Here is a 22,680-nt window from a genome sequence, read left to right on the forward strand (position 1 = left end):
CATAGAGAGAGAAGTCAAATGCATAAAACATATTTTCATGTTCTACTGAATGGATGAATGAACCTGAAGAAGATTGAGGATTACATATCCATGCTCACTAGGAGGGGATTAGACTTTTACAACAAAGCACAGGGTGTTAAAAAAATAAATAAATGGCCAAACAGGTTTTAAAAAAAATAATTATTTAATTTAATAGTGTTTCTCACACTTCATTTGGCTCCATTGTGGGTTATTTTGCACCCGTGATCAATAAGAAAAGCGATGAATTAAAAAAATAACTAATTTCTGTGTTGCCATATGTCAGCAATCATCTTCTTCTTTCAAGGTAAAAGTAACCTTAAATTCCCATTTATCCCTTTCAATTATAATTTATATGCACTGAAAATTGCCTAAAATAACATGTAATTTATATGTGGTATTTTCTACCACTTATCCTCATGTGGGTTGCGGGGGTGCTGGAGCCTATCCCAGCCAATCACAGGGCACATATAGACAAACAACCATTCACACTCACATTCATACCTACGGACAATTTGGAGTCGCCAATTAACCTCAACCTCAGTATCACCGATAGCGGCCTGACTTGTAGTCAGAATTGGATGGTATCACACATGACCACTTCCAGCACCAATGGCTTCCGATGGGGTCGCTGTTTACATTAGAGATCATTCAGAGTCTGCTGTCTCACTTTTTCTGCCTCCAATTTCTGATGTTTCGAGGTGGGTGTGGTGTTGTTGACTCTATGAACAAGTATGCACATTTGCACTTTGTTCAGCGTACCATGCTCATCCGTCAGGCTCTTTATTGTCTGTTCTGGTCCTTCCAGTCTGTTGGGGGCTCTGAACAAGGAGGACATTGTCACGCCCAGGCAGGAAATGGGTGTGTTTGCATGTTTCAATCAAAGTCTTCTTTGCACTGAAACTGAGGGCATCTCAGTGGGAAACCTCTTAGCTGAAAAGGTTCTAAGTACGTTACTCTCGGGGTGTCTAAAGGGGGAAGATGTTTTGCACCCTGCTGGTTGTAGGGGTGCTGGTAGGGGCTGCCTACGTCTACCGTCACATTGTTGTGAAAGGAAAGCGGTGCACAAGCCAAGCCAAGCTGCACGGAAAGACTGTCATCGTGACAGGTAAGAGTGAAATGTCTTACATAGAATTTATGATTGGACGACAAGGCAAGTAAACACCAAGCGTGTGACCTGCTTCCTGTCAGGCAGCAACACGGGCATTGGGAAGACCACAGCCATAGACTTGGCCAGAAGAGGAGCCAGAGTCATACTGGCATGTCGCAGCCCACAAAGAGGACAGGCTGCACTTGAAGAAATCAAGAGCGTAGGAAAATATTTCTAATGTTTGACATTTTTTTTATATATATTTCTACTTTGTTTGGAACTAGTAAACATAGCGTATGTATCGGCTATTATATGACTTTTATATGCTAGCACGACAGGGTGCCTTTACGGTCTGGGCATATTTGGAATATCTAGTCAGAGCCTAGAAAACCTGTTATTAGAGCCCTCCAGACATAAAATAACACCCCTATAGTTACTTTACACTCCTATAGTAGACATAATAAGAGGATATGTGACATACTATACATACAGGGGATGTAACATAGACATGCTGGCATTGAACATTACATTACAGGTAACATTACTGACACCTAGTGACCAGTGTAGAATACTACATGTCACATCTTGAATACTATTATATTTGATTAAGCCATTTTTATGCTTAACAGAACATGCTTAATATTGGTCAATAATACGGAAAATGGGTTAAAATGCGCCCGTCATATAATTTTATTATGTTTAGTTAAAAAAATGAAGTATTTATATATGTGTGCATCAAGGTGACATGTCTAGAGGCAGGAAGTACACCACACAAAATGAGAGCACCAGGCAGGAAGTCACCCTTTTCAGTCCTATGGAGCATGACAGTACCCCTTCCCCTTACAGTCTTGCAAAATCCATGGTGGCTGGAGGTAGGAACGGTGGAAGGCAGTCGGAATCCATCCAACCCCCCCACCACCAAAAAGAGTCAAATGATGATAGTTGGCTGATAGTGAACCAGTAGGTCTACATACTGTATCAGTCGTGAACAGATCCACTTACTACACTACTTACAACCACACAAAATAAGAGCACCAGACAGGAAGTCACTCTTACAGTCCTGCGGAACAGGACAGTACCCCCCCCTCACAGTCCCGTAAAATCCAGCATAGGTGGAGGGAGGAGCAGTGGATCGTCCCCTGAATCCAACCTTGCCCCTCCCTGGAAACGTAGCAGGCGTCAGAGGTGACTTGACCTCGGTCTGGCGAGATGTTGTCTCAGGAGCTGGACCCAGAAGAAGCTGAGCGGCTGGAGACGTGCAGCTAGCTAACTACTCCCCTCCTCAAGAGACGCACCCCAGACGTCCCCCTATGAGCCAGACGGATAGCGAAGGGGCTGAGAACCAGTCGATCTACATATCAGCCGTGCACAGATTCACTCAGGTGACGTGGCTGCATACTATACCTGGCAGGAAGTACACCACACAAAATAAAAGCACCAGACAGGAAGTCACCTTTCCAGTCCTGTGCAGCATGACATTCAGAAGGTTGTAAACAGGTTTTCTATGCTCTGCAACTGTGATAAAGAAGAGAGTAATATATAGAATATATATATTTCAAACATACTGTATATTTATATATATATGACATGCAGTATAAAAGAATATATGTGATTGTCTACATTTTGGCTACATGTGTCCAGCCTTTAGGGCTCCCCAGTAAAGTACCTGCAGTGAATCCAGAAGGTGAAATGGTATTTTGTGGCTGTGACAGGAGAGCGGCAGCAACCAGGTTGTCTTCATGCAGTTGGATCTGGGGAGTCTGAAATCTGTCCGCAGCTTTGCCGAAACCTTCCTGAGAAGCGAACCCAGACTAGATATCCTAATCAACAATGCAGGTAGAGCCGGAATGACGGGAAAAAGTTTGCTTTCATGCTGGAACTGACAATTTGCGCATGATGGTTCTGCTATTTTGTCCCAGGTGTTTACCTGCAGGGGCGGACAGCAGACGGTTTGGGGATGATGTTTGGCGTCAATCACGTGGGACACTTCCTGCTGACCGAGCTTTTGCTGGACCGTCTGAAGGAGTGTCAACCAAGCCGGGTGGTCAACGTGTCGTCCATGGCGCATAACTTTGGAAAAATTGACTTTGACTGCCTCAACAAGCACAAAGCTCTGGGGCTCGGGACTTCGGGCATGGAGAAGCTTCAAGTCTACTCTGATAGCAAGCTGTGCAATGTCCTCTTCACGCACGAGCTGGCCAAGAGGCTGCGAGGAACCAAGGTCACTTGCTACGCCCTCCATCCAGGTCTGTACTGACAACTGACAAAAATCAAAGGCAAAGCAACACAGATAAAATCCAATACCAACATTTTTTATACTAATATCATAATTATTGGTACTGATAATTATCAGTCATCCCAAATAATAATAATGATAAATAGTACTTTTGTCATTATTCCCATATTAGAACCTTTTCACTTTGAACCTTTTATTATAGTTAATAATAATTTTCAAATTTTCAGAAAAACATTGTGATTACTTCTTTTTTTCTTTTTCTATTCTAAATATCTGCCTTTTTTTCTTATATTATTTTGACTTAATTCTTGGAAAAATTCTGCTGTTTTTCCCAATGATTACAACTTTAGTTGACTTTATTGTAATAATATTATATCTAATATTATCTAATTCTCTGAAAAATACAACTTCACTTAGTTTTGTTATATATTTTCACCTACAAAAATAGTGTTTTATTTTCAATATTTCAACTCTGTGCTACTAAAATGACTGCTTTTTCCTCACAATATTTATTCTTTTTTGTCTTCTTTTGCAATTTGACTTTTTCTCTTCATATTTTGACATTACTTTTTTTAATTTCTGCTGTTTTTTTAAATTGCGACTATTTCAACTTTCTTCTTGTAATGATGAATTTATTCCCACAATATTTTTACTTAATTCTTGTGATTTAAATTATTTGTTATTTTCATAGTTTAGCAAATTTAAAAACTTTAATATATCGACTAATGTGCCGTACGCCAAGAAAGAAACCGCTCCAGGCCAGACTTAAGAAGGTGTAAATCATATGTAAATATAATTAGTATAAATAAATGAATACATGATAGAAGGCTGACATGGACGTGATTCCAACATGTTTGTGAACACGTGTAATCTGACCGTTCCTGCTACGGCATTTCCATTTTCATGGATTTATGCCAGCTGGCAAACCGGCTGAGTTGGTTTGAAGGTGAACTTGGAAACCCCACCTCTTCAAGCAAAAGCCAACAAGCCATTGGAAATAAAAACAAGCACGGTGGCCCGCCACCTACGTGGACAAGTGCAGACACGCTTCTTCCATTCCAAGCATGCCAAGGCACGCCAAGCTAGACCATTTGGGCCCCAAGATGGGGGCACGCGTTCGTCACGTAGAAGCAGAAATGCTCTTCTAAAGCACCGACCTGTTGGCTAACGCTAACGGCTATGCCAAGGGTGTCCAAAGTGCGGCTCAGGTGCCATTTGCTGCCCGTGGGGTTTTTTTTGTGGCCTGCATCACATTCTAAAAATAGAATGCAGCAAAAAAAACGAAAAAATAACATCCTGTTTGGAGCATAAAGTTTAAATATTAGAGAAAGTAACTTTTTTTAAAACTTTTTTTAATGTCGTAATATTATGAAATACAAATAATTTTTTTATACATTTTGTGAAAAAAGTCATAATGGAGAATAAAGTCATAATAACGAGAAGAAAAAATGCAGAAATGAAAAAGAGTTGTCATTTCACGAGGATAATGTCAAAATATTATGAGAAAAAAGTGGGATTCTACCCAGAAATGTTTTTGTCAGTTTATGAAACTAAACTTGTAGTATTATGAAAATAAATAATTCTTAGCAAATACTTTAAATATTTGCTATATTTTTAGATGTCGGAATTGTAATTTGTTTAAATATTAGGTTAAAGAAGTCCTAATCTGAATAAAGAATAAACAACGGAAGAAATGCTATGAGAAAAAGCCATATTCTAACAAGGAAAAATAACATAATTTTAGTAGCATAAAGGTTTTTTTCTGTAATTTTATGAGGGGTAAACTATTGTTTATTATAGAAATAATGTAAAACTGTTTTTGGAATCAATTATTCTAAAGGAAATAGTAAACAAAAACAGCTGTGATTTTATGAGAATAAAGTAATATTATTACTAGTATTATTTTTTTACTATTATATATTATTATTATATTATATATTATTATTATATATTATTTTATACTATTATTATTAGTAATATTATTATTATAAGTATGACAAGAAAATGTACAACAACAAAGTTGGGGAAATAAAAAAAAACACCATAAATGAAAAGTAGGTGTAGTTCTCAAAATATTAAAGTTAAAGAAAAAAGTTGGATTCTAACAAGAAAACAACTCCTACATTTATGAGAATGAACTTGCAATATTTCTTAATATTTCTCAATATTTTCTTTACTATTTCAACTCATTGCTATTAAATAATGTTAAAGAAAAAATATCTTCTTTTTTTAAATGTCATTTCTTATGAGAAACAAATAAAGTTGTGACTTTTGGAAGGTATTATGGGAAAAAGTCATATTCTAATGAGGGAATAAAGTGTAGTATTAGTATTAAGTGTATTATTATGAGAATACATATTATAAGAATACATATTATGAGAAAAAGTAGGGTGGTTTTAGTCACATAAAGTGAAAATAAATAATAATAATGAAGACATTTTGAAATAGTAATGCTATGGGAAAGAACCAAAACCAAAGTGTGGGCAGGTTCCACGTGACAGCGTTGTAGGACATGAATAGCTGGAAGTGGCGAGCGACAGAAGCAGCTTAGACCAGGCACCCGCAGGACTTTGGATCAGATACTATCAGTGCTCTGGAATGTAAGCTGAGCTGGTGGATGCGTTGTCATCCAAGCCTGCTAATCTCCGTGCATTCTTCTATTGATTCATCTTCCCCCCATGCAGGAGCTATCAACTCCGAGCTGGCCAGGAACACCAGCACGTTGCTGCAAATGCTGCTCAAGCCCATGACTACCTTCTTCTTCAAAAACACCGTTCAGGGATCCCAGACCACTCTTCACTGTGCTCTGCAGGAGGGGCTGGAACCTCTCAGCGGACGTTACTTCTCCAATTGCACGGTGCGAGAAGTTTATGCCAAAGCCAAAGATGACGCCGCGGCGAAGAAGCTGTGGGAAATCAGCGAGAGAATGTGTGATCTGGCATGAAATCATTCGTTTGATTCCACACTGTAGTTGACTTTGTTTTCTACTAAAATGGCGATCACTGGAAAATCTTCTCCTGGAGGTTCATTGCTTCACACACACATTTACACAATGCACACTCTCAGTCTATAGGAAGGACATGAACAGCAGTTAGCCTACAGCCACCAAATGAATCTTATATATTCCATAAAGTTTTCTTTCCTCTTTCTTTCTTTCCTCTTCTTTCTAAACTGCACAACCTGATGGCTTTGACTTTGTCTTTTCTGTGTTTTGTTGACACAAATGATCAGCACGTTGCTGACAGATATGTGCTGACTTGACGAGGACATGATGAGCACTGAGCATTAGTCAATAGGATTTGTTTTTCTTTCCCCTCCTCACGGCGCTCCCTGGAGAATCCGGATGCGGATGTAGGTCAAAGGTAGAACCACCACAGGCTGTGATGGTGTTGTCTTTACTTTTTTTCTATGAGGATTTCTGCTTCCGTCAGAGGAAGGTTTCCACCTCTCTCGTTGCCATGGTGGATCGATGACTCTGTAATTGATAGGAAGCCCTGTGATTGGTGTCTACTCATCCTGACTTGGGCTTTGTGCAAGCAATTAAGCCCATACTTACTGGTCTGACTCTGATCAGACAGCGTGTATCCCATTACATTTGGTGTAAGAACATCATTCATTCATTTTCTACCGCTTATCCTCACGAGGGTTGCGGGGGTGCTGGAGCCTATCCCAGCTGTCTTCAGGCGAGAGGCGGGGTACACCCTGGACTGGTCGCCAACCAATCACAAACAACCATTCACACTCACATTCATACCTATGGACAATTTGGAGTCACCAATTAACCTAGCATGTTTTTGGAATGTGGGAGGAAACCGGAGTACCCGGAGAAAACCCACGCATGCACGGGGAGAACATGCAAACTCCACACAGAGATGGCAGAGGGTGGAACTGAACCCGGGTCTCCTAGCTGTGAGGTCTGCGCGCTAACCACACGACCACCCTGCAGCCTGTAAGAACATCATAGCAAGAGTAAAATATGGTGGTGGTAGTGTGATGGTCTGGGCCTGTTTTGCTGCTTCACGACCTGGAAGACTTGCTGTGATGAATGGAAGCATGGATTCTGCTGAAGGAGAATGTTCTGCCATCTGTTGGTGACCTCCAACTAAAACCAACATGGGTTGTGCAGCAGGACCATGATCCAAAACACACCAGCAAGTCCATCTCTGAATGGCTGAAGAAAAACCAAATGAAGACTTTGGAGTGGCCTAGTCCAAGTCCTGACCTGGATCCTATTGAGATGCTGTGGCATGACCTTAAAAAGGCTTCATGCTGGAAAAGCCTCCAATGTGGCTGAATGACAACAATTCTGTTAAATTCCTCAGACTCATTGCAAGTTATCACAAACGCTTGATTACAATTGTTGCCGCTACGGATGGCCTAATCACTAATTAGCTTTAGGGGAAAATCACCTTTTCAGTCAGGGACATGGAGCCTTGGATTGTTTTTCTCGTTTAATAATAAAAAGTTTCATTTAAAAACTGCATTCAGTTGTGTTGTCAGTGACTAATATTTACATTTTTGGATTATCTGAAACATTGAAGTGACAAATATGCAAATAAAATAAGAAACCAGGAAGAGGGCAAATACCACAGTATATGGGGCCTAATTTATTTGACCAATTATGTCAACATAGTGCAATTCCAACACCATATCTCCAACTCCCATCAAGAGGCAGCTTCTTTTGGGAACAACACTTTGTCATTACCAGAAGACACAGAGATGCATTCACTGGCACTCCGGAAAGCACAAAAATGACTTTGTTATGCATGCATGTGTGGTCTAAATACACAAAAAGACAAAGAAAAAAAATAAGTGGATATTCTTATCTCTCATCAATGTAACTGCTGCATTTAAGTGTGCTCAGAAACCCAGTTGTCACTCGCTACATCACGGTTCAAATTTAATTAATAAATGAGCATTGTTTTGTGGTTGACTATTGTTAGTCAAAAATATTGAAAAATGATCCGTGTGGGAGTAGTAAGGTTTTCCTCTTACTTTGTTCTTCTTCCTCACGCCGTTTCAAACACTACCTATGTTTGGAATAAGTAGATTGGAGAGGCTAACTAGTTAGCTTGCTAGCTTGCTAGTGGTTAAAGGCATGGCCGCCTCTTATGTCCCAGGACTGATACTACATGGCGTGAATAAGAATAATAGGAGTGCGGTGGGTGTTATTTCACGTCTAGAGACCTGTAATGTTAAAAAGTGTACTTAGAAAGTCATAAACTGGGTTTCTATGTCCTAACTACGAAAATATTCCATTTATTAATACTGAATCCTGCTTCGCGGAAAGTCACTTATCGCCGGACCAATTAACCGCCATAAACGAGGGAAAGACACCTGTCCACTCAAGACGTGAATTCAACTTAAGTTAGGTGGTGTCTTTGAACGCAACCCTTCATGGCTCATAATAACATGGTTAATGCAATTATAATGTTGTGCTACGTTCAACCTAGCGTTCATGAGTCACAGTACCTTACATTTACCGTACCGTACATGTATATACTTTATATACATGTATATGCATTTATATACTGTGTAATTGTGTCCTGTCGTTTATCTTGCAAAAGTCATTTTCTTCAGTGGATTACTATAAAACCTGTGAGGAAAACATCGGGTTCTAAGCCTTGAAAATGCTCATAGGACACTCAATAAATGTCACTGTTTCAATTATTTTAAATGTATATATGTATATATATTGTATTGTATTAAATGTATATTGTACACTTGCCAGAAGCACAGCGACATCCAGTGGATCATCCTCGCAAGAGCCCACACAAACGCCTTCAAAGTAAAACTCGTTTATCCTTGAAATTAGTGGCTAAAATTGGTACTCACGACACACACGTATCGATACATTTTACAACTTCCAAAAAAACAACTCATTTTATCAATGTTTGAATTTGAGAATACTGACCCGGAAATACTTTGTTATCGTCAGCATGCGAGTGTGAGACGCGTTAATGGTGAACTCGATTCATTTTACTGACTTAAGTGTTTTGAATCAGTCACCGAAGTGACTCTGGTACTTGATCCGAAACGGCGAGTCGGCGACCGAGTTAATGAAGACTGTGACTGTGACTCCCGTTGAGAAAAAATATTTTGAAATTTGAACGACTCGTTCATCACTCGCGCACATCTATTTGACCCAGCGTAATGGCGGTGCTGCTTGGCTTCCTTGCAGTAGTCGTCGCTTGTTACTTGTTTATTTACTATGGTGTGTTCAGGGGGGCGAGGATTTCAAGCCCTTTGAAGTTGAACGGGAAAACTGTCATCGTGACAGGTAATGACATTATTCCACTTTTTACGTGCATGGGATGGGCCGGTGTTGAACTGTTTGTTTTGCTTGGACGTCATGACGTTATTAAATGTTTTGTCAATTTAATTCGTCATTTGAATAGTTTTGTCCACATAAAACTATAAAAAGGTATTTTGGATTAATATTTTTGAGTCAACAATGGTGACGTCATAGACGGGCGACGCAATCTGCTGTGTTTTGTACAAGTAATGTGACGCTAACAAGGACGATATGTCATTAAAAATACAGCAAGAACACAGTTGGTTTAATAATAAGACAAAAGGCGCCATTTTGAAATCTAAGGCACAATTAGAGTCCAAAATATCCTGCAGGGGTGTACAAACATTTTCCCAAAAATGAAATTTATTCCAAAAAGTTTTTAATGTACTCCCATAAAATCACTACTTTATATATAGTTTTTTGCTTTTCTTGTTCAATTATTGTTATTAGAATTGCTCTGGGTCAATAAAAACAGCTGCATGCCAGCACTTTGGACACCCAAAGTGTTGTATTGTCACTATTTGAAGTGTCATTATTTGAAGTGATAAGTTTAATTTCCTATCAGGAAGCAACACGGGTATTGGGAAGGCCACAGCTTTGGAATTGGCCAACAGAGGAGCTCGAGTTATTCTGGCCTGCCGTAACAAGGAGAAAGCTGAGGCTGCTGTCTTTGACATCCGCAGAGTAAGAAATGTCTCACGTCATTTTATAATGAAAAGATGTACTATATCTTATTTGGATGCATATATTTTCCCTCTCATACAAGCATTGTCATAAAAATGAACTGTTTTGATAACACAGTTATTGTACGTGTAGTTTTTATGTTTGGATAAAAACAGTTGTATCAGTATTGTCTTACCTTTCAGGAGAGTGGGAATGCTCAGGTTGTGTTCATGCACTTGGATCTGGCAAGCTTGAAGTCCGTACGTAGCTTTGTGGAAACCTTCTTGACATCTGAACCCAGGTTGGACATTCTTATCAACAACGCAGGTAAAAGCATTAGTACATATTATACATTTGTTTAAGCGGCACTCACTAAATTTAGAGAAAAAAAAAACCATTTGTACATATATAAACCACACTGGACAATATAAGCTGCACATGTCCACGCCATGATCCGTTAGGACAAGGCTACTCTTTACTTGACAGGAGTCAAGCCTAGCTTATGAGCTAGGAAAAAACTCACAACAAGCCTGTAAACCCATTGGAAATTACAGGAGGTAATGACTGGACACACTAAAATCATCACACTGCAACTTAACAGTCAAATGGAAAAGTACCATTACATGTACCAATACAAGTTTAATGTAAAAAAGGAAACTCGTTTTCCCATAATGAAAATGGAGAAAATGGGTGGTGCTGCATTGGAGCCAGAGGAGAAAAGAGGGAGGCTGATGTCATCACAGCACCCCAGCAGGCACCAATGAATGCTTTGCTCCGAAGCAATGCATCCTGGAAATCCAAACCAGCAACCAGCTTTTTCTCTCATGATCAAGTATTATGATACACAATGAAAAATATTTTTTGTTTTTAAACATCACTGAAGATGTATTCTTATTAAATCCTGGCTACAAGGAAATATGAAGGGTTCCGAATGAATGACACTTTGTGTGAGTGTATGCCAGCCTCTGACTGTCAGTGTCGATGGATGTTTTAGCTCATATGGGCCCCGGGCACACGGAGGATGGCTTTGGTATGGCGTTTGGGGTCAACCACCTGGGTCACTTCCTGCTCACCAACCTTCTCCTGGAGCGAATGCAGCAGTGCGGACCCGGTCGCATCGTCAATGTGGGCGCTTTCTTGCACCGCCTCGGCAACATCGATTTCTCCCTCGTGGCTTCCAAAAAGGATTTGGTGCCAGCTCAGTCGGCCTGGCAAAACGTCCTGGCCTACTGCAACAGCAAGCTGTGTAATGTGCTGTTTACCAGAGAGCTGGCTAACAGGTTGGAGGGGTCAAGGGTCACCTGCTACAGCCTCCACCCAGGTCAGTGAAGCTCAATGATCTTCATTTCATGTAACACAGGGCCAGGCCAGGGTTGGGTAGGGATTCTTATCCTATTGGGAATATTTACATAGTTAGAGCATAGTATTGGGCTGAAAGCTACATTGCTAACAGGAAGAAGCAATATGTAAAGCTAGGTGAATATAGTTCAAATATTACATGTGGAGTACCCCAGGGGTCAATACCGGGACCAAAACTGTTTAACTTGTACATCAATGACATGTGGAGTACCCCAGGCGTCAATACCGGGACCAAAACAGTTTAACTTGTACATCAATGACATGTGGAGGACCCCAGGTGTCAATACCGGGACCAAAACAGTTTAACTTGTACATCAATGACATGTGGAGTACCCCAGGGGTCAATACCGGGACCAAAACAGTTTAACTTGTACATCAATGACATGTGGAGTACCCCAGGCGTCAATACCGGGACCAAAACTGTTTAACTTGTACATCAATGACATGTGGAGTACCCCAGGGGTCAATACCGGGACCAAAACTGTTTAACTTGTACATCAATGACATGTGGAGGACCCCAGGGGTCAATACCGGGACCAAAACTGTTTAACTTGTACATCAATGACATGTGGAGTACCCCAGGGGTCAATACCGGGACCAAAACAGTTTAACTTGTACATCAATGACATGTGGAGTACCCCAGGGGTCAATACCGGGACCAAAACAGTTTAACTTGTACATCAATGACATCTGTAAAGTGAGAAGTTGGTAGTATTTGTTGATGATACCACTGAGTTTTATTCTTGGGAAAGCAAACAAGAGCTAATTAGTCACAGATTAAATGTTTATATTAAAAAGATGGACCTAAATAAAACCGTTTTTATAACCCGGGTGTTTTTCCCACCGGGTGTTGGTCCCGACACATAACCCCAAATTGAAATATCAATGGAATATGTTTTATTGATTTCTGAGCATTCGCATGGTTTCTCTTCTCCTCAGGGGTTATCAACACAGAATTGTGTCGCAATATGAGCTGGTGGCAGCAGTTTTTGCTGACGCCCTTTGCAAAGATCTTCTTTATGGACCCGGAGGGCGGCTCCCAGTGCACCCTTTACTGTGCCCTCCAGGAGGGCATTGAGCCTCTTAGCAGACGTGATTTTTCCAACTGTGCCTTGCAACAGGTGGGACGCAAAGGGCGAGACGATGCCTTGGCAAAAAAACTATGGGAGGTGAGTGACAGATTAACCGGTTTGTCGTCATAGTTATTTGTCAGACGTGACACCACCCTCGGTGCTTCATTCAATACTGTTTTGGAATGAAAGGATTTTTTAAATAAAGATGTTGAAGTAAAAGTCGTGTGTGTGCATGTTTGTGTTTGTGTGTTGAGCTGTGATTAACACAGGTACACTTCTACTTCAGTCCTAAAAATGATGCCTAAAGGCCAGATTGCAGTTTGTTGAAGATGTAGTAGCTATGTGTGCAGAGGCTGACACCCTATTAGAAAAGTTAGCCACTTTCTTACCAATAAGCGGCCTTATGCTTTTTGTGGCGGGAAACTTTTGTTTTGGGGTGGCAAGCCATTTATTTAAGGGGGTGTTACTCCCTCCCTTTGCCCCACCGTTGAGCCGCCCCCACCTCCTGTTTTATCCAGGTAAAACGCTGCGAGCCCACCCCTGCAGCATCGCAGCTCGGAACATGATTGGTTCTTTCCGGCTTGTGACTCTTTTTTGGGCGGGGCGGACCTCTAAACAACATCCGCTGTTGCTCGGTGACAACACTAAATACACAGCAATACGTGCCGTCCCCAACGACGCCAAATCTAGCAACAAAATCAAGTTGTCGACACTGGCTGGGAATTAAGATACTGTGACACTACTGCCCCCATGTGGATAAACTGTGTGTTTACAGTCAGGATACAGCTACAATATCACACTATGGAGGACCAAAACTGCCAAAATAATAAATAAATAACTAAATAAAAGTGGAAATAAAAACAAAAATGAAAAAAAAAAAATACAAATGGAAATAAAAACAAAAAAATATATATACATAAATAAATAAATAAAAGCAAAAATAAATACAAAAATGAAAAACAAGATTCAAAAATTTAAAAAAAAAATATTTTTGTTTTTATTTCCATTTATATTTATTTTTTGTATTTAATTTTTTCTTTTTTTTCATTTTTGTTTTTATTTCCACTTTTATTTATTTATTGTTTTGGCAGTTTTGGTCCTCCATACACACTATATGCGAGCAGAAAAATAAATGATGTGTGTATTGAAAGAACATTTACACCTATTTCCCCAACATGGCCTATTCCATCTGCCAACCTGATGGTTGCTAGTTTAATTCCCAGTACTCATCATGCTCCCAGTAATTCAACACATCAATCATTTTCCACTTTTACATTCCAACATTTGAAATTCAAATTACTGTTTAAAAAAAAACGTAAGTGAAAAGAAAGGGAAGCTCCAGACGTATGGATTGAAATGGATGCCTTTTTAAGAATGATTTCAATATAAGAAACATTATATGTACATGATCACCCCATCAGGATGATTGATGTTCCAGCAGTCATTCAAATCTTGCTTTTATGACATTGTGTCCGTGCCTTCACTGTGGCCTCAGTTTGCATCATGGCGTCCTTGCTGCAACAAAACGCTTTAGTTTCACTTCCAAGGAACTCCGCCAGTCTCTGATCCAGCCAGGGAGGACTGGGACTCACACGGTGTCCACACAAACACCATGTATGCCATCAGGAGCACATTTGCCCATTCCACTGTTAACAATCATCTCCACCAACACCAGTGGAGATTAAAATGCATATTTCTAAATGCATGAAATGCATGTGTTCATCCCTCCTGTCCACCAACTGGGTTTATTTCATATAGTGCTAGACTTACTTATTAACACACACATCATTAAAAACATTCATATTGTATCCTGGGATCCATGTACATTACTTTGACATATACTGTACACTATATTAAAACCACATACTGTACATGTAATATATCACTATATTGACGATACCGCATATACTGTACATGTAATATATCACTATATTGATGATACCGCATATACTGTACATGTAATATATCACTATATTGATGATACCGCATGTACTGTACATGTAATATAACACTATATTGATGATACTACATATACTGTACATGTAATATATCACTATATTGATGATACCACATATACTGTACATGTAATATATCACTATATTGATGATACCACATATACTGTACATATGATATACCAGTAGATCGATGATACCACATATACCACATAGACTGCACACTTTGTTTACATTCTGGGACTCATAAATAAAAATAATTAAATGCACATGTATTACATACATTGATATAGTACAGTGTACAGTATTCCTGTGTATTTCTCCTCCCTATATAGAGGGATATAGTACAGTGTACAGTATTCCTATGTATTTCTCCCCCCTATATAGAGGGATATAGTACAGTGTACAGTATTCCTGTGTATTTCTCTCCCCTATGTAGAGTGATATAGTACATTGTACAGTATTTGTGTGTATTTCCCCTCCCTATATAGGGTGTATATATCAGTACAGTGGATCCCTGCATCTTGAGGACATTATGTATTGTTGAATTTTTTGGAAAGACCTGCCATCAGTGTGTGTTCACCATCTCCATAACCGACCACAAACGCCGACCTCACTCAGCAAAGGCAACTCACCGTGTACTAGAACCGCAGCACACGCCTATGTGGCCTCACTTTCAACCCGCAAGGCATGCTAGGACACCCATGCACACACCTCTCCAACAGGAGGCTACCCAGCAAGCGATGCGGGTTATAAACGTATAAAATAGTAATGTTGTGTATGTGGGCATTTATTTCCACACCTCCACATTATGTGTTATTTTTGTCGCGCCGTGAGTGAGGGAGGTGTTTGCTTTGATAAAGTCCTGTTGCTATGTGTTAAAAATAGTGAGAATCTAGTGTCAGGTGTGTAGATCTAGTAGATCTAGGGTGGATAGAGTAGCGCTTCCTTGATGACTCAGCAGTCAAATAAGGTCATTTACCTGTCAGGCTCCCTTGGAATCTGTTTTCTGTTCTCCCTTTGTGGTCTCAGGCTGAGATGAAATTCACACTTGGCTACTCAGGCAGTGCCTGAAAGAGGGTTTCCATAAGTTAGGGTAGGAAATGTACATGGGGGGGGGATGGGGGGGCTAGGCAAAGTGCTCTATCAGTCCAGTGCTGTCACTCAGGCGTTACAGTCTGTAAAGTTTGCTGTGCATCCTTCCGGTCAGGTGGAATCCCTCAAGGTAAGGATGGCTACTCGTGGAGAGGAAGGGTACAAGCTCTTTGATGATGTACTGCATCATTGCAGTACACAGTATTTCTTGTAGTCCGACTCAAAGTCTTCATCCATGCTACTAGTGTCGGCCATCTTCTTGCCGTCAGTCCTTGGCAGGAAGTGGGAATAATTGACTTCCTGTTGCTCGTAGAAGAGGATATAGGCTGAGTCCGTGTCGATCTCTGCAGAATGTACTTCCTGGAAAAGAAACAAGATGGCCGTTTCAAACCACGTTTGCTGTCCTGACCACATTGTTAGCCTTTGTTGTTAGCACACGCAGCACATACTACACCGTCTTTCCTCCGCATACTACACCGTCTTTCCTCCGCATACTACACCGTCTTTCCTCCGCATACTACACCGTCTTTCCTCCGCATACTACACCGTCTTTCCTCCGCATACTACACCGTCTTTCCTCCGCATACTACACCGTCTTTCCTCCGCATACTACACCGTCTTTCCTCCGCATACTACACCGTCTTTCCTCCGCATACTACACCGTCTTTCCTCCGCATACTACACCGTCTTTCCTCCGCATACTACACCGTCTTTCCTCCGCATACTACACCGTCTTTCCTCCGCATACTACACCGTCTTTCGTCCGCATACTACACCGTCTTTCCTCCGCATACTACACCGTCTTTCGTCCGCATACTACACCGTCTTTCGTCCGCATACTACACCGTCTTTCGTCCGCATACTACACCGTCTTTCGTCCGCATACTACACCGTCTTTCGTCCGCATACTACACCGTCTTTACACATACTACACCGCCTTTCCTCCACATACTACACCGTCTTTCCTCCACATACTACACCGTCTTTCCTCCACATACTACACCGTCTTTCGTCCGCATACTACACCGTCTTTCGTCCGCATACTACACCGTCTTTCGTCCGCATACTACACCGTCTTTCGTCCGCATACTACACCGTCTTTCGTCCGCATACTACACCGTCTTTCCTCCGCATACTACACCGTCTTTCGTCCGCATACTACACCGTCTTTCGTCCGCATACTACACCGTCTTTCGTCCGCATACTACACCGTCTTTCGTCCGCATACTACACCGTCTTTCGTCCGCATACTACACCGTCTTTCGTCCGCATACTACACCGCCTTTACACATACTACACCGTCTTTCCTCCACATACTACACCGTCTTTCCTCCGCATACTACACCGTCTTTCCTCCGCATACTACACCGTCTTTCGTCCGCATACTACACCGTCTTTCCTCCGCATACTACACCGTCTTTCGTCCGCATACTACACCGTCTTTCGTCCGCATACTACACCGTCTTTCGTCCGCATACTACACCGTCTTTCGTCCGCATACTACACCGCCTTTACACATACTACACCGTCTTTCCTCCACATACTACACCGTCTTTCCTCCGCATACTACACCGTCTTTCCTCCGCATACTACACCGTCTTTCCTCCGCATACTACACCGTCTTTCGTCCGCATACTACACCGTCTTTCGTCCGCATACTACACCGTCTTTCGTCTGCATACTACACCGTCTTTCCTCCGCATACTACACCGTCTTTCGTCCGCATACTACACCGTCTTTCGTCCGCATACTACACCGCCTTTCCTCCGCATACTACACCGTCTTTCCTCCGCATACTACACCGTCTTTCGTCCGCATACTACACCGTCTTTCGTCCGCATACTACACCGTCTTTCCTCCGCATACTACACCGTCTTTCATCCGCATACTACACCGTCTTTCGTCCGCATACTACACCGTCTTTCGTCCGCATACTACACCGTCTTTCCTCCGCATACTACACCGTCTTTCGTCCGCATACTACACCGTCTTTCGTCCGCATACTACACCGTCTTTCGTCCGCATACTACACCGTCTTTCGTCCGCATACTACACCGTCTTTCGTCCGCATACTACACCGTCTTTCGTCCGCATACTACACCGTCTTTACACATACTACACCGTCTTTCCTCCGCATACTACACCGTCTTTCCTCCGCATACTACACCGTCTTTCGTCCGCATACTACACCGTCTTTCGTCCGCATACTACACCGCCTTTACACATACTACACCGTCTTTCCTCCACATACTACGCCGTCTTTCCTCCGCATACTACGCCGTCTTTCCTCCGCATACTACACCGTCTTTACTCCGCATACTACACCGTCTTTCCTCCGCATACTACACCGTCTTTACTCCGCATACTACACCGTCTTTCCTCCGCATACTACACCGTCTTTCCTCCGCATACTACACCGTCTTTCCTCCGCATACTACACCGTCTTTCCTCCACATACTACGCCGTCTTTCCTCCGCATACTACACCGTCTTTCCTCCGCATACTACACCGTCTTTCCTCCGCATACTACACCGTCTTTCCTCCGCATACTACACCGTCTTTCCTCCGCATACTACACCGTCTTTCCTCCGCATACTACACCGTCTTTCCTCCGCATACTACACCGTCTTTCCTCCGCATACTACACCGTCTTTCCTCCGCATACTACACCGTCTTTCCTCCGCATACTACACCGTCTTTACACATACTACACCGTCTTTACACATACTACACCGTCTTTACACATACTACACCGTCTTTCGTCCGCATACTACACCATCTTTCCTCCGCATACTACACCGTCTTTCCTCCGCATACTACACCGTCTTTCCTCCGCATACTACACCGTCTTTCCTCCGCATACTACACCGTCTTTCCTGCACATACTACACCGTCTTTCCTCCACATACTACACCGTCTTTCCCCATATTACACCGTCTTTCCCCATATTACACCGTCTTTCCCCATATTACACCGTCTTTCCCCATATTACACCGTCTTTCCCCATATTACACCGTCTTTCTGCCGCATACTACACTGTCTTTCGTCCACATACTACACCATCTTTACACATACTACACGTCTTTCCGCATACTCCATTGTATTTTCCACATACTACACAATCTTGCCGCATACTTTACTGTATTTTTCACATACTACACCATGTTTCCACATACGCTACACTATTTTCCCGCATACTACACTGTCTTTTTACATACTCTACTGTATTTTTAACACACTACACTGTCTTTTCCACATACCATACAGTATTTTCCACATACTCTACAGTATACAGTATGTGACTCAATGAGCTCCCTCCTACCACAGCATTCTGATTGACACCTTATTCCATCCAGTGATTCTCAACTGGTAGTTCTGGTGCTGCTCTTCTGGATGGAGAGGTCAGATGTTGTTCTAGGCATCTGCTGGAGCCATCCACCCAGCTGGGGGATGACTGCCCCCAGCGCCCCCATCACTACTGGCACCAGCTCCTCCTTCAGTTGCTATGGTTAGGATTGCTACATCTATCTCCACTGCTGCTATCACTAGTTATCACCACTAGCCAGGCTGTTTGGTAATCCACGTCACTGTTATCGTTTAGAGCCCTATTTAACTGTGGCTCAATAAACAAGTGGAGCCCCCTCTCCGTCAAACTGCAGATGTTCTTCTCAATATTCCACAACACCATACCAACTGGATGTTCTGCACAATGGAGGTAAGGACATGTACTAAATCTCCATGTACGCCTATCCTTACTGAGCTTCTCTTGTCTGAGGCATTCACTTAGTATCTTCTTCATGTATTCTTCTTCTTCAGGCCTGTTCTTTCCTCCTTGTGACACTCACAAGACCCTCTTTTCCTTTTGTGTAAAGCCTATACATTTCTATATGACTGTATACTGTAAATAATGGCCTGATTATGCAGAGTGATTGACGTTACTATCAGTGTGGCACGTACCTTACAGCTGCTGTCATTGTAACAGTACCATTTCCCATTGGGGTTCTTGGCATAGGTTACATAGTGGCCTCCACCCATAATTCCTGAATGGCACTGTGGAGGCAGAAGAAAAGACAAAACAGTACAAGAAACATCAAAGAACACTTTATGGCACATTATGGCACACTGTACTACTTAAGAGAATAAAATGAAGTGCATATGGAAAGGAATCGTTGACTGGTTTTAGCGACACGGTACCCCACATTCCCTTGAAAGTGAACGATGATGAGAACTTACTGATATTGCATAGAGGTTGTAGATGGAGTCCAAACACTTGCTTTCTTTGCAGGTTATCAAAGGGCTGTCTGTGCTGCAGTCTGTGGTTATGCCATTTATCCTGATCACATCAGTGCGTCTTGTGGAATCGGATGCTACAAACGGCTCTTCCGGATCCTCCTTTGTAGGTGCGCTTCTGGAAGCCTCGTCCTGTAGTCTGTGGTCCTGTGGCTCAGCCTCAGCAGCTTCCTGCAGGCACTCATTGCTATCCGAGAGGCCGTGCCTGTTGCTCTGCTGAGGCGCATGCTTGTGGCTTGCGCTGCTGGCTTTGGGGCTGCTTGAGGGGCTGCTGTTCCTGCTCAGGGAAGATGGGGACCCTCTGCTCAAGGCAGGAGAAGCTGTTGGGAAACAACAGGAAGAACGTCTCTAAATGGTCACTATTCGAAATTGCGTGTGAGTGCCTCAATTGACAGAAATGTTGAAGATTTGAAGATGAGCTCAAGCTGAACGGAAATGCTGTAGAAATGGTTCAATCTTGAAATGTAGAATGACTGCAGGAATAGTATGGAAGATGAGAGGAAGCAGAACTGAACAGTATAGTCCTGAAAACAGTGGGTTGTACCCATGACACTCAACACTCGATTTCTTGGCATAAAACAAAGGAAAGGTGTGTTTCTCTTTTTTACATGAGGAAATAGCACAAACATGACAATGTATCACTGATTTCGTTCTGAAGCTTTCTGAACTAGAGATAGATTTTTTAGATAGATTTTTAGAACTTTAGTGCAATGGTATGAATACTAATACAGACTTATGCAATCTATCTATCTACAAGGGTACTTGTCTATAACAAAATGAACAAAAACAGTGATGGATTGTCATGTTTGTGCTATTTCCCTTCATGTAAACAGGAGAAACACACTATTCCTTTGTTCTGTGCCGAGAAGTCGAGTGTTGCTCACGGATATGATTGCTATGAATACTTTTGCAACCCACTGTAGTTCAAATGTTAAAACGTAGAATAATATAAGTAATATCTAGCACAATAGTGGCGTTGATATACAGTACGTGTCTACCCATGAACATGGCAAAAAATGATTCTGCTAACATTAGCATGCTAACACTTAGCATGATAGCGTTAGCTTAGCATGATAAGTGTTTATGAATGTGTTTACCCATGAAAATAACAAAAAATGCTTATATACTAATTTTAACATGCCAACAATACTAACATGCTAACATTAGTATGCTAACACCCTTTTGTCTGTCTCTTGCTTTTGCATATTGTATCTATACTTAAACCTCATTAAGATGTTCAAAAGGTGAATTGTAGATACTTTTTAATTGGTCTTGAGATGTTGATCAGGTCTGTATAGTGCACCTTGCTGGGCCACAGCAGGTGGCTCCTCCTGGTTCTCCTGGTAGTAGTGATGTGGCCAAATGCCGCTTCCTGTCCACCACCCATTCTGCTCCCCTACAAGGTAAACTTTCTTAAATGTATTAATTTCTCGACTGTATTAGGTGATAGGCGTGTAAAGGTGACTATAGGGGTGTTATGTTATGTCTAGAGGGCTTATAAATAGGTTTTCAATGCCATGTGACAAAAATATTTAATTTCTAAAGAAGTGGTCCTACTTCTGATTACTGTATTATGAAAGTTGATGAGAGTGCTAAGATGGTAGCGTGTAGAACAGAGGAGGAGTGAGAGAGTCCATGTTCTCTTCCTTCAGCAAGTACTTACAGTGTGAGTGAAGGAAGCCCTGGTCAAAGTCTCTGGGAACCAAGAACGTGCTGGGGTCAAACTCCTCCCTTGGGAACTTAACAATTTTTTGTGATTTGATCCAACGGCCATTGACAAAGTGGAAGCGCTTCAGGTGGACAATCTGAAGTGGAAAACATAACATTCAGGAACATTGTTGGGTTCCAACAATTTTTGAACTTAATTAACAAGAGAGAGACAGGTTCCCTTAACCAAGCCTCAATTCAAGTCTGCACTTTTATTTCAATTCCTTGTTGTGATGCCAGAATAACAAATAGTCCAAATAGTTTACTTGTGGAGCCAAGTGGAGAAAAGATCTAGGAATAGAAGCACCACTAACCAGTATTGGTGGAAGCCTCCAGAGGTCCAGCTTCTTTGTGGCCAGTCGATGGGTCTTGCACTTGGAGCAATAATACAGCTCATCTTCCCCCAGCTCTTCCTCACTGGTGAAGGCCTTCAGGCAGCTTTCCAGACTGATGGGCTCAGCCTGGCTCCGGCGGGACAGCTCCACGCTGCAGTGTTCCACCACTATCTGCAGGAAGAGCCGCTCGGCATTTCAATGTCATGTCAATTTCTACCTATTATAAATCATACATACGTGTATCATCACATTATCTCCACCATTGAGTTTTTACAGAGTAGCTTCTCGTTGCAATACGTGTCCCTTGTCGGCTCAAGACGGGTGTCGGCAACCCTACTGACACTGAGCACATGTAGGTTGCATGCATGATTGCTGATTGGTTTTTGTGATCATCTTTGAAAGGCATTTATCACCATGTGTATTGATTAGTAAGAAAGTGGATAACTTTAACTGTAATGCCTGTGCTTGTGATTCAGGAAGAAGTAGTAATCCATGTAACTTTGTTTACACAGACGGCAAATTGTGCTTTTATTTTGAAGGCCGGTAGTGTGCCACTGTGTGTTGGAA

General features: G+C 41.8%; 3 protein-coding genes across 5 annotated transcripts in view; 2 read left to right on the plus strand and 1 right to left on the minus strand.

Annotated features, from left to right (window-relative positions):
- Positions 1 to 897: 897 nt before the first annotated feature.
- On the plus strand, positions 898 to 6,354 carry LOC131134968 (dehydrogenase/reductase SDR family member 13-like). 2 transcript variants are annotated; one of them, XM_058080720.2, is made up of 5 exons: positions 898 to 1,126; positions 1,210 to 1,328; positions 2,821 to 2,944; positions 3,028 to 3,354; positions 6,029 to 6,354. In XM_058080720.2, exons 1-5 carry the CDS (start codon positions 1,000 to 1,002, stop codon positions 6,286 to 6,288), a joined length of 957 nt encoding a protein of 318 aa, XP_057936703.2. In that variant the 5' UTR covers positions 898 to 999; the 3' UTR covers positions 6,289 to 6,354. The 2 variants fall into 2 exon arrangements, with proteins under 2 accessions (XP_057936703.2, XP_078648722.1); XM_078792596.1 differs by lacking the exons at positions 898 to 1,126; positions 1,210 to 1,328 and adding an exon at positions 2,361 to 2,490.
- Positions 6,355 to 9,456: 3,102 nt separating this feature from the next.
- LOC131134500 (dehydrogenase/reductase SDR family member 13-like) lies at positions 9,457 to 12,953 on the plus strand. Its single transcript, XM_058079868.2, has 5 exons — positions 9,457 to 9,624; positions 10,205 to 10,323; positions 10,506 to 10,629; positions 11,297 to 11,623; positions 12,601 to 12,953. The coding sequence occupies exons 1-5, from the start codon at positions 9,498 to 9,500 to the stop codon at positions 12,861 to 12,863; spliced, it is 960 nt and encodes a 319-aa protein (XP_057935851.2). The 5' UTR covers positions 9,457 to 9,497; the 3' UTR covers positions 12,864 to 12,953.
- Positions 12,954 to 14,085: 1,132 nt separating this feature from the next.
- usp32 (ubiquitin specific peptidase 32) overlaps positions 14,086 to 22,680 on the minus strand; it is a 30,038-nt gene continuing 21,443 nt past the window's right edge. For both annotated transcript variants that reach the window (XM_058079865.2, XM_058079866.2), the window contains 5 exons: positions 22,093 to 22,284; positions 21,735 to 21,876; positions 20,015 to 20,391; positions 19,739 to 19,831; positions 14,086 to 16,141 (listed from right to left, as the gene is read on the minus strand). In XM_058079865.2, the coding sequence (XP_057935848.2) occupies positions 15,968 to 16,141; positions 19,739 to 19,831; positions 20,015 to 20,391; positions 21,735 to 21,876; positions 22,093 to 22,284 (978 nt within the window). In that variant the 3' untranslated portion in view covers positions 14,086 to 15,967. The remainder of the gene's footprint in view (positions 16,142 to 19,738; positions 19,832 to 20,014; positions 20,392 to 21,734; positions 21,877 to 22,092; positions 22,285 to 22,680) is intronic.

Source organism: Doryrhamphus excisus, linkage group LG8 (assembly GCF_037039965.1).
Source record: "Doryrhamphus excisus strain RoL-2023G ecotype Guam linkage group LG8, RoL_Dexc_Guam_v1.1, whole genome shotgun sequence".
In the NCBI taxonomy this organism is placed as follows: domain Eukaryota; kingdom Metazoa; phylum Chordata; class Actinopteri; order Syngnathiformes; family Syngnathidae; genus Doryrhamphus; species Doryrhamphus excisus.

Bases quoted from the DNA above. Each gene is read 5' to 3' on its own strand.
- LOC131134500 (XM_058079868.2), top strand. From the start codon at position 9,498: ATGGCGGTGCTGCTTGGCTTCCTTGCAGTAGTCGTCGCTTGTTACTTG. The intron at 9,625-10,204 runs GTAATGACATTA...ATTTCCTATCAG, and splicing joins GAAAACTGTCATCGTGACAG to GAAGCAACACGGGTATTGGG. The intron at 10,324-10,505 runs GTAAGAAATGTC...CTTACCTTTCAG, and splicing joins CTGTCTTTGACATCCGCAGA to GAGAGTGGGAATGCTCAGGT.
- LOC131134968 (XM_058080720.2), top strand. From the start codon at position 1,000: ATGTTTTGCACCCTGCTGGTTGTAGGGGTGCTGGTAGGGGCTGCCTAC. The intron at 1,329-2,820 runs GTAGGAAAATAT...TGGCTGTGACAG, and splicing joins CACTTGAAGAAATCAAGAGC to GAGAGCGGCAGCAACCAGGT. The intron at 2,945-3,027 runs GTAGAGCCGGAA...ATTTTGTCCCAG, and splicing joins TATCCTAATCAACAATGCAG to GTGTTTACCTGCAGGGGCGG.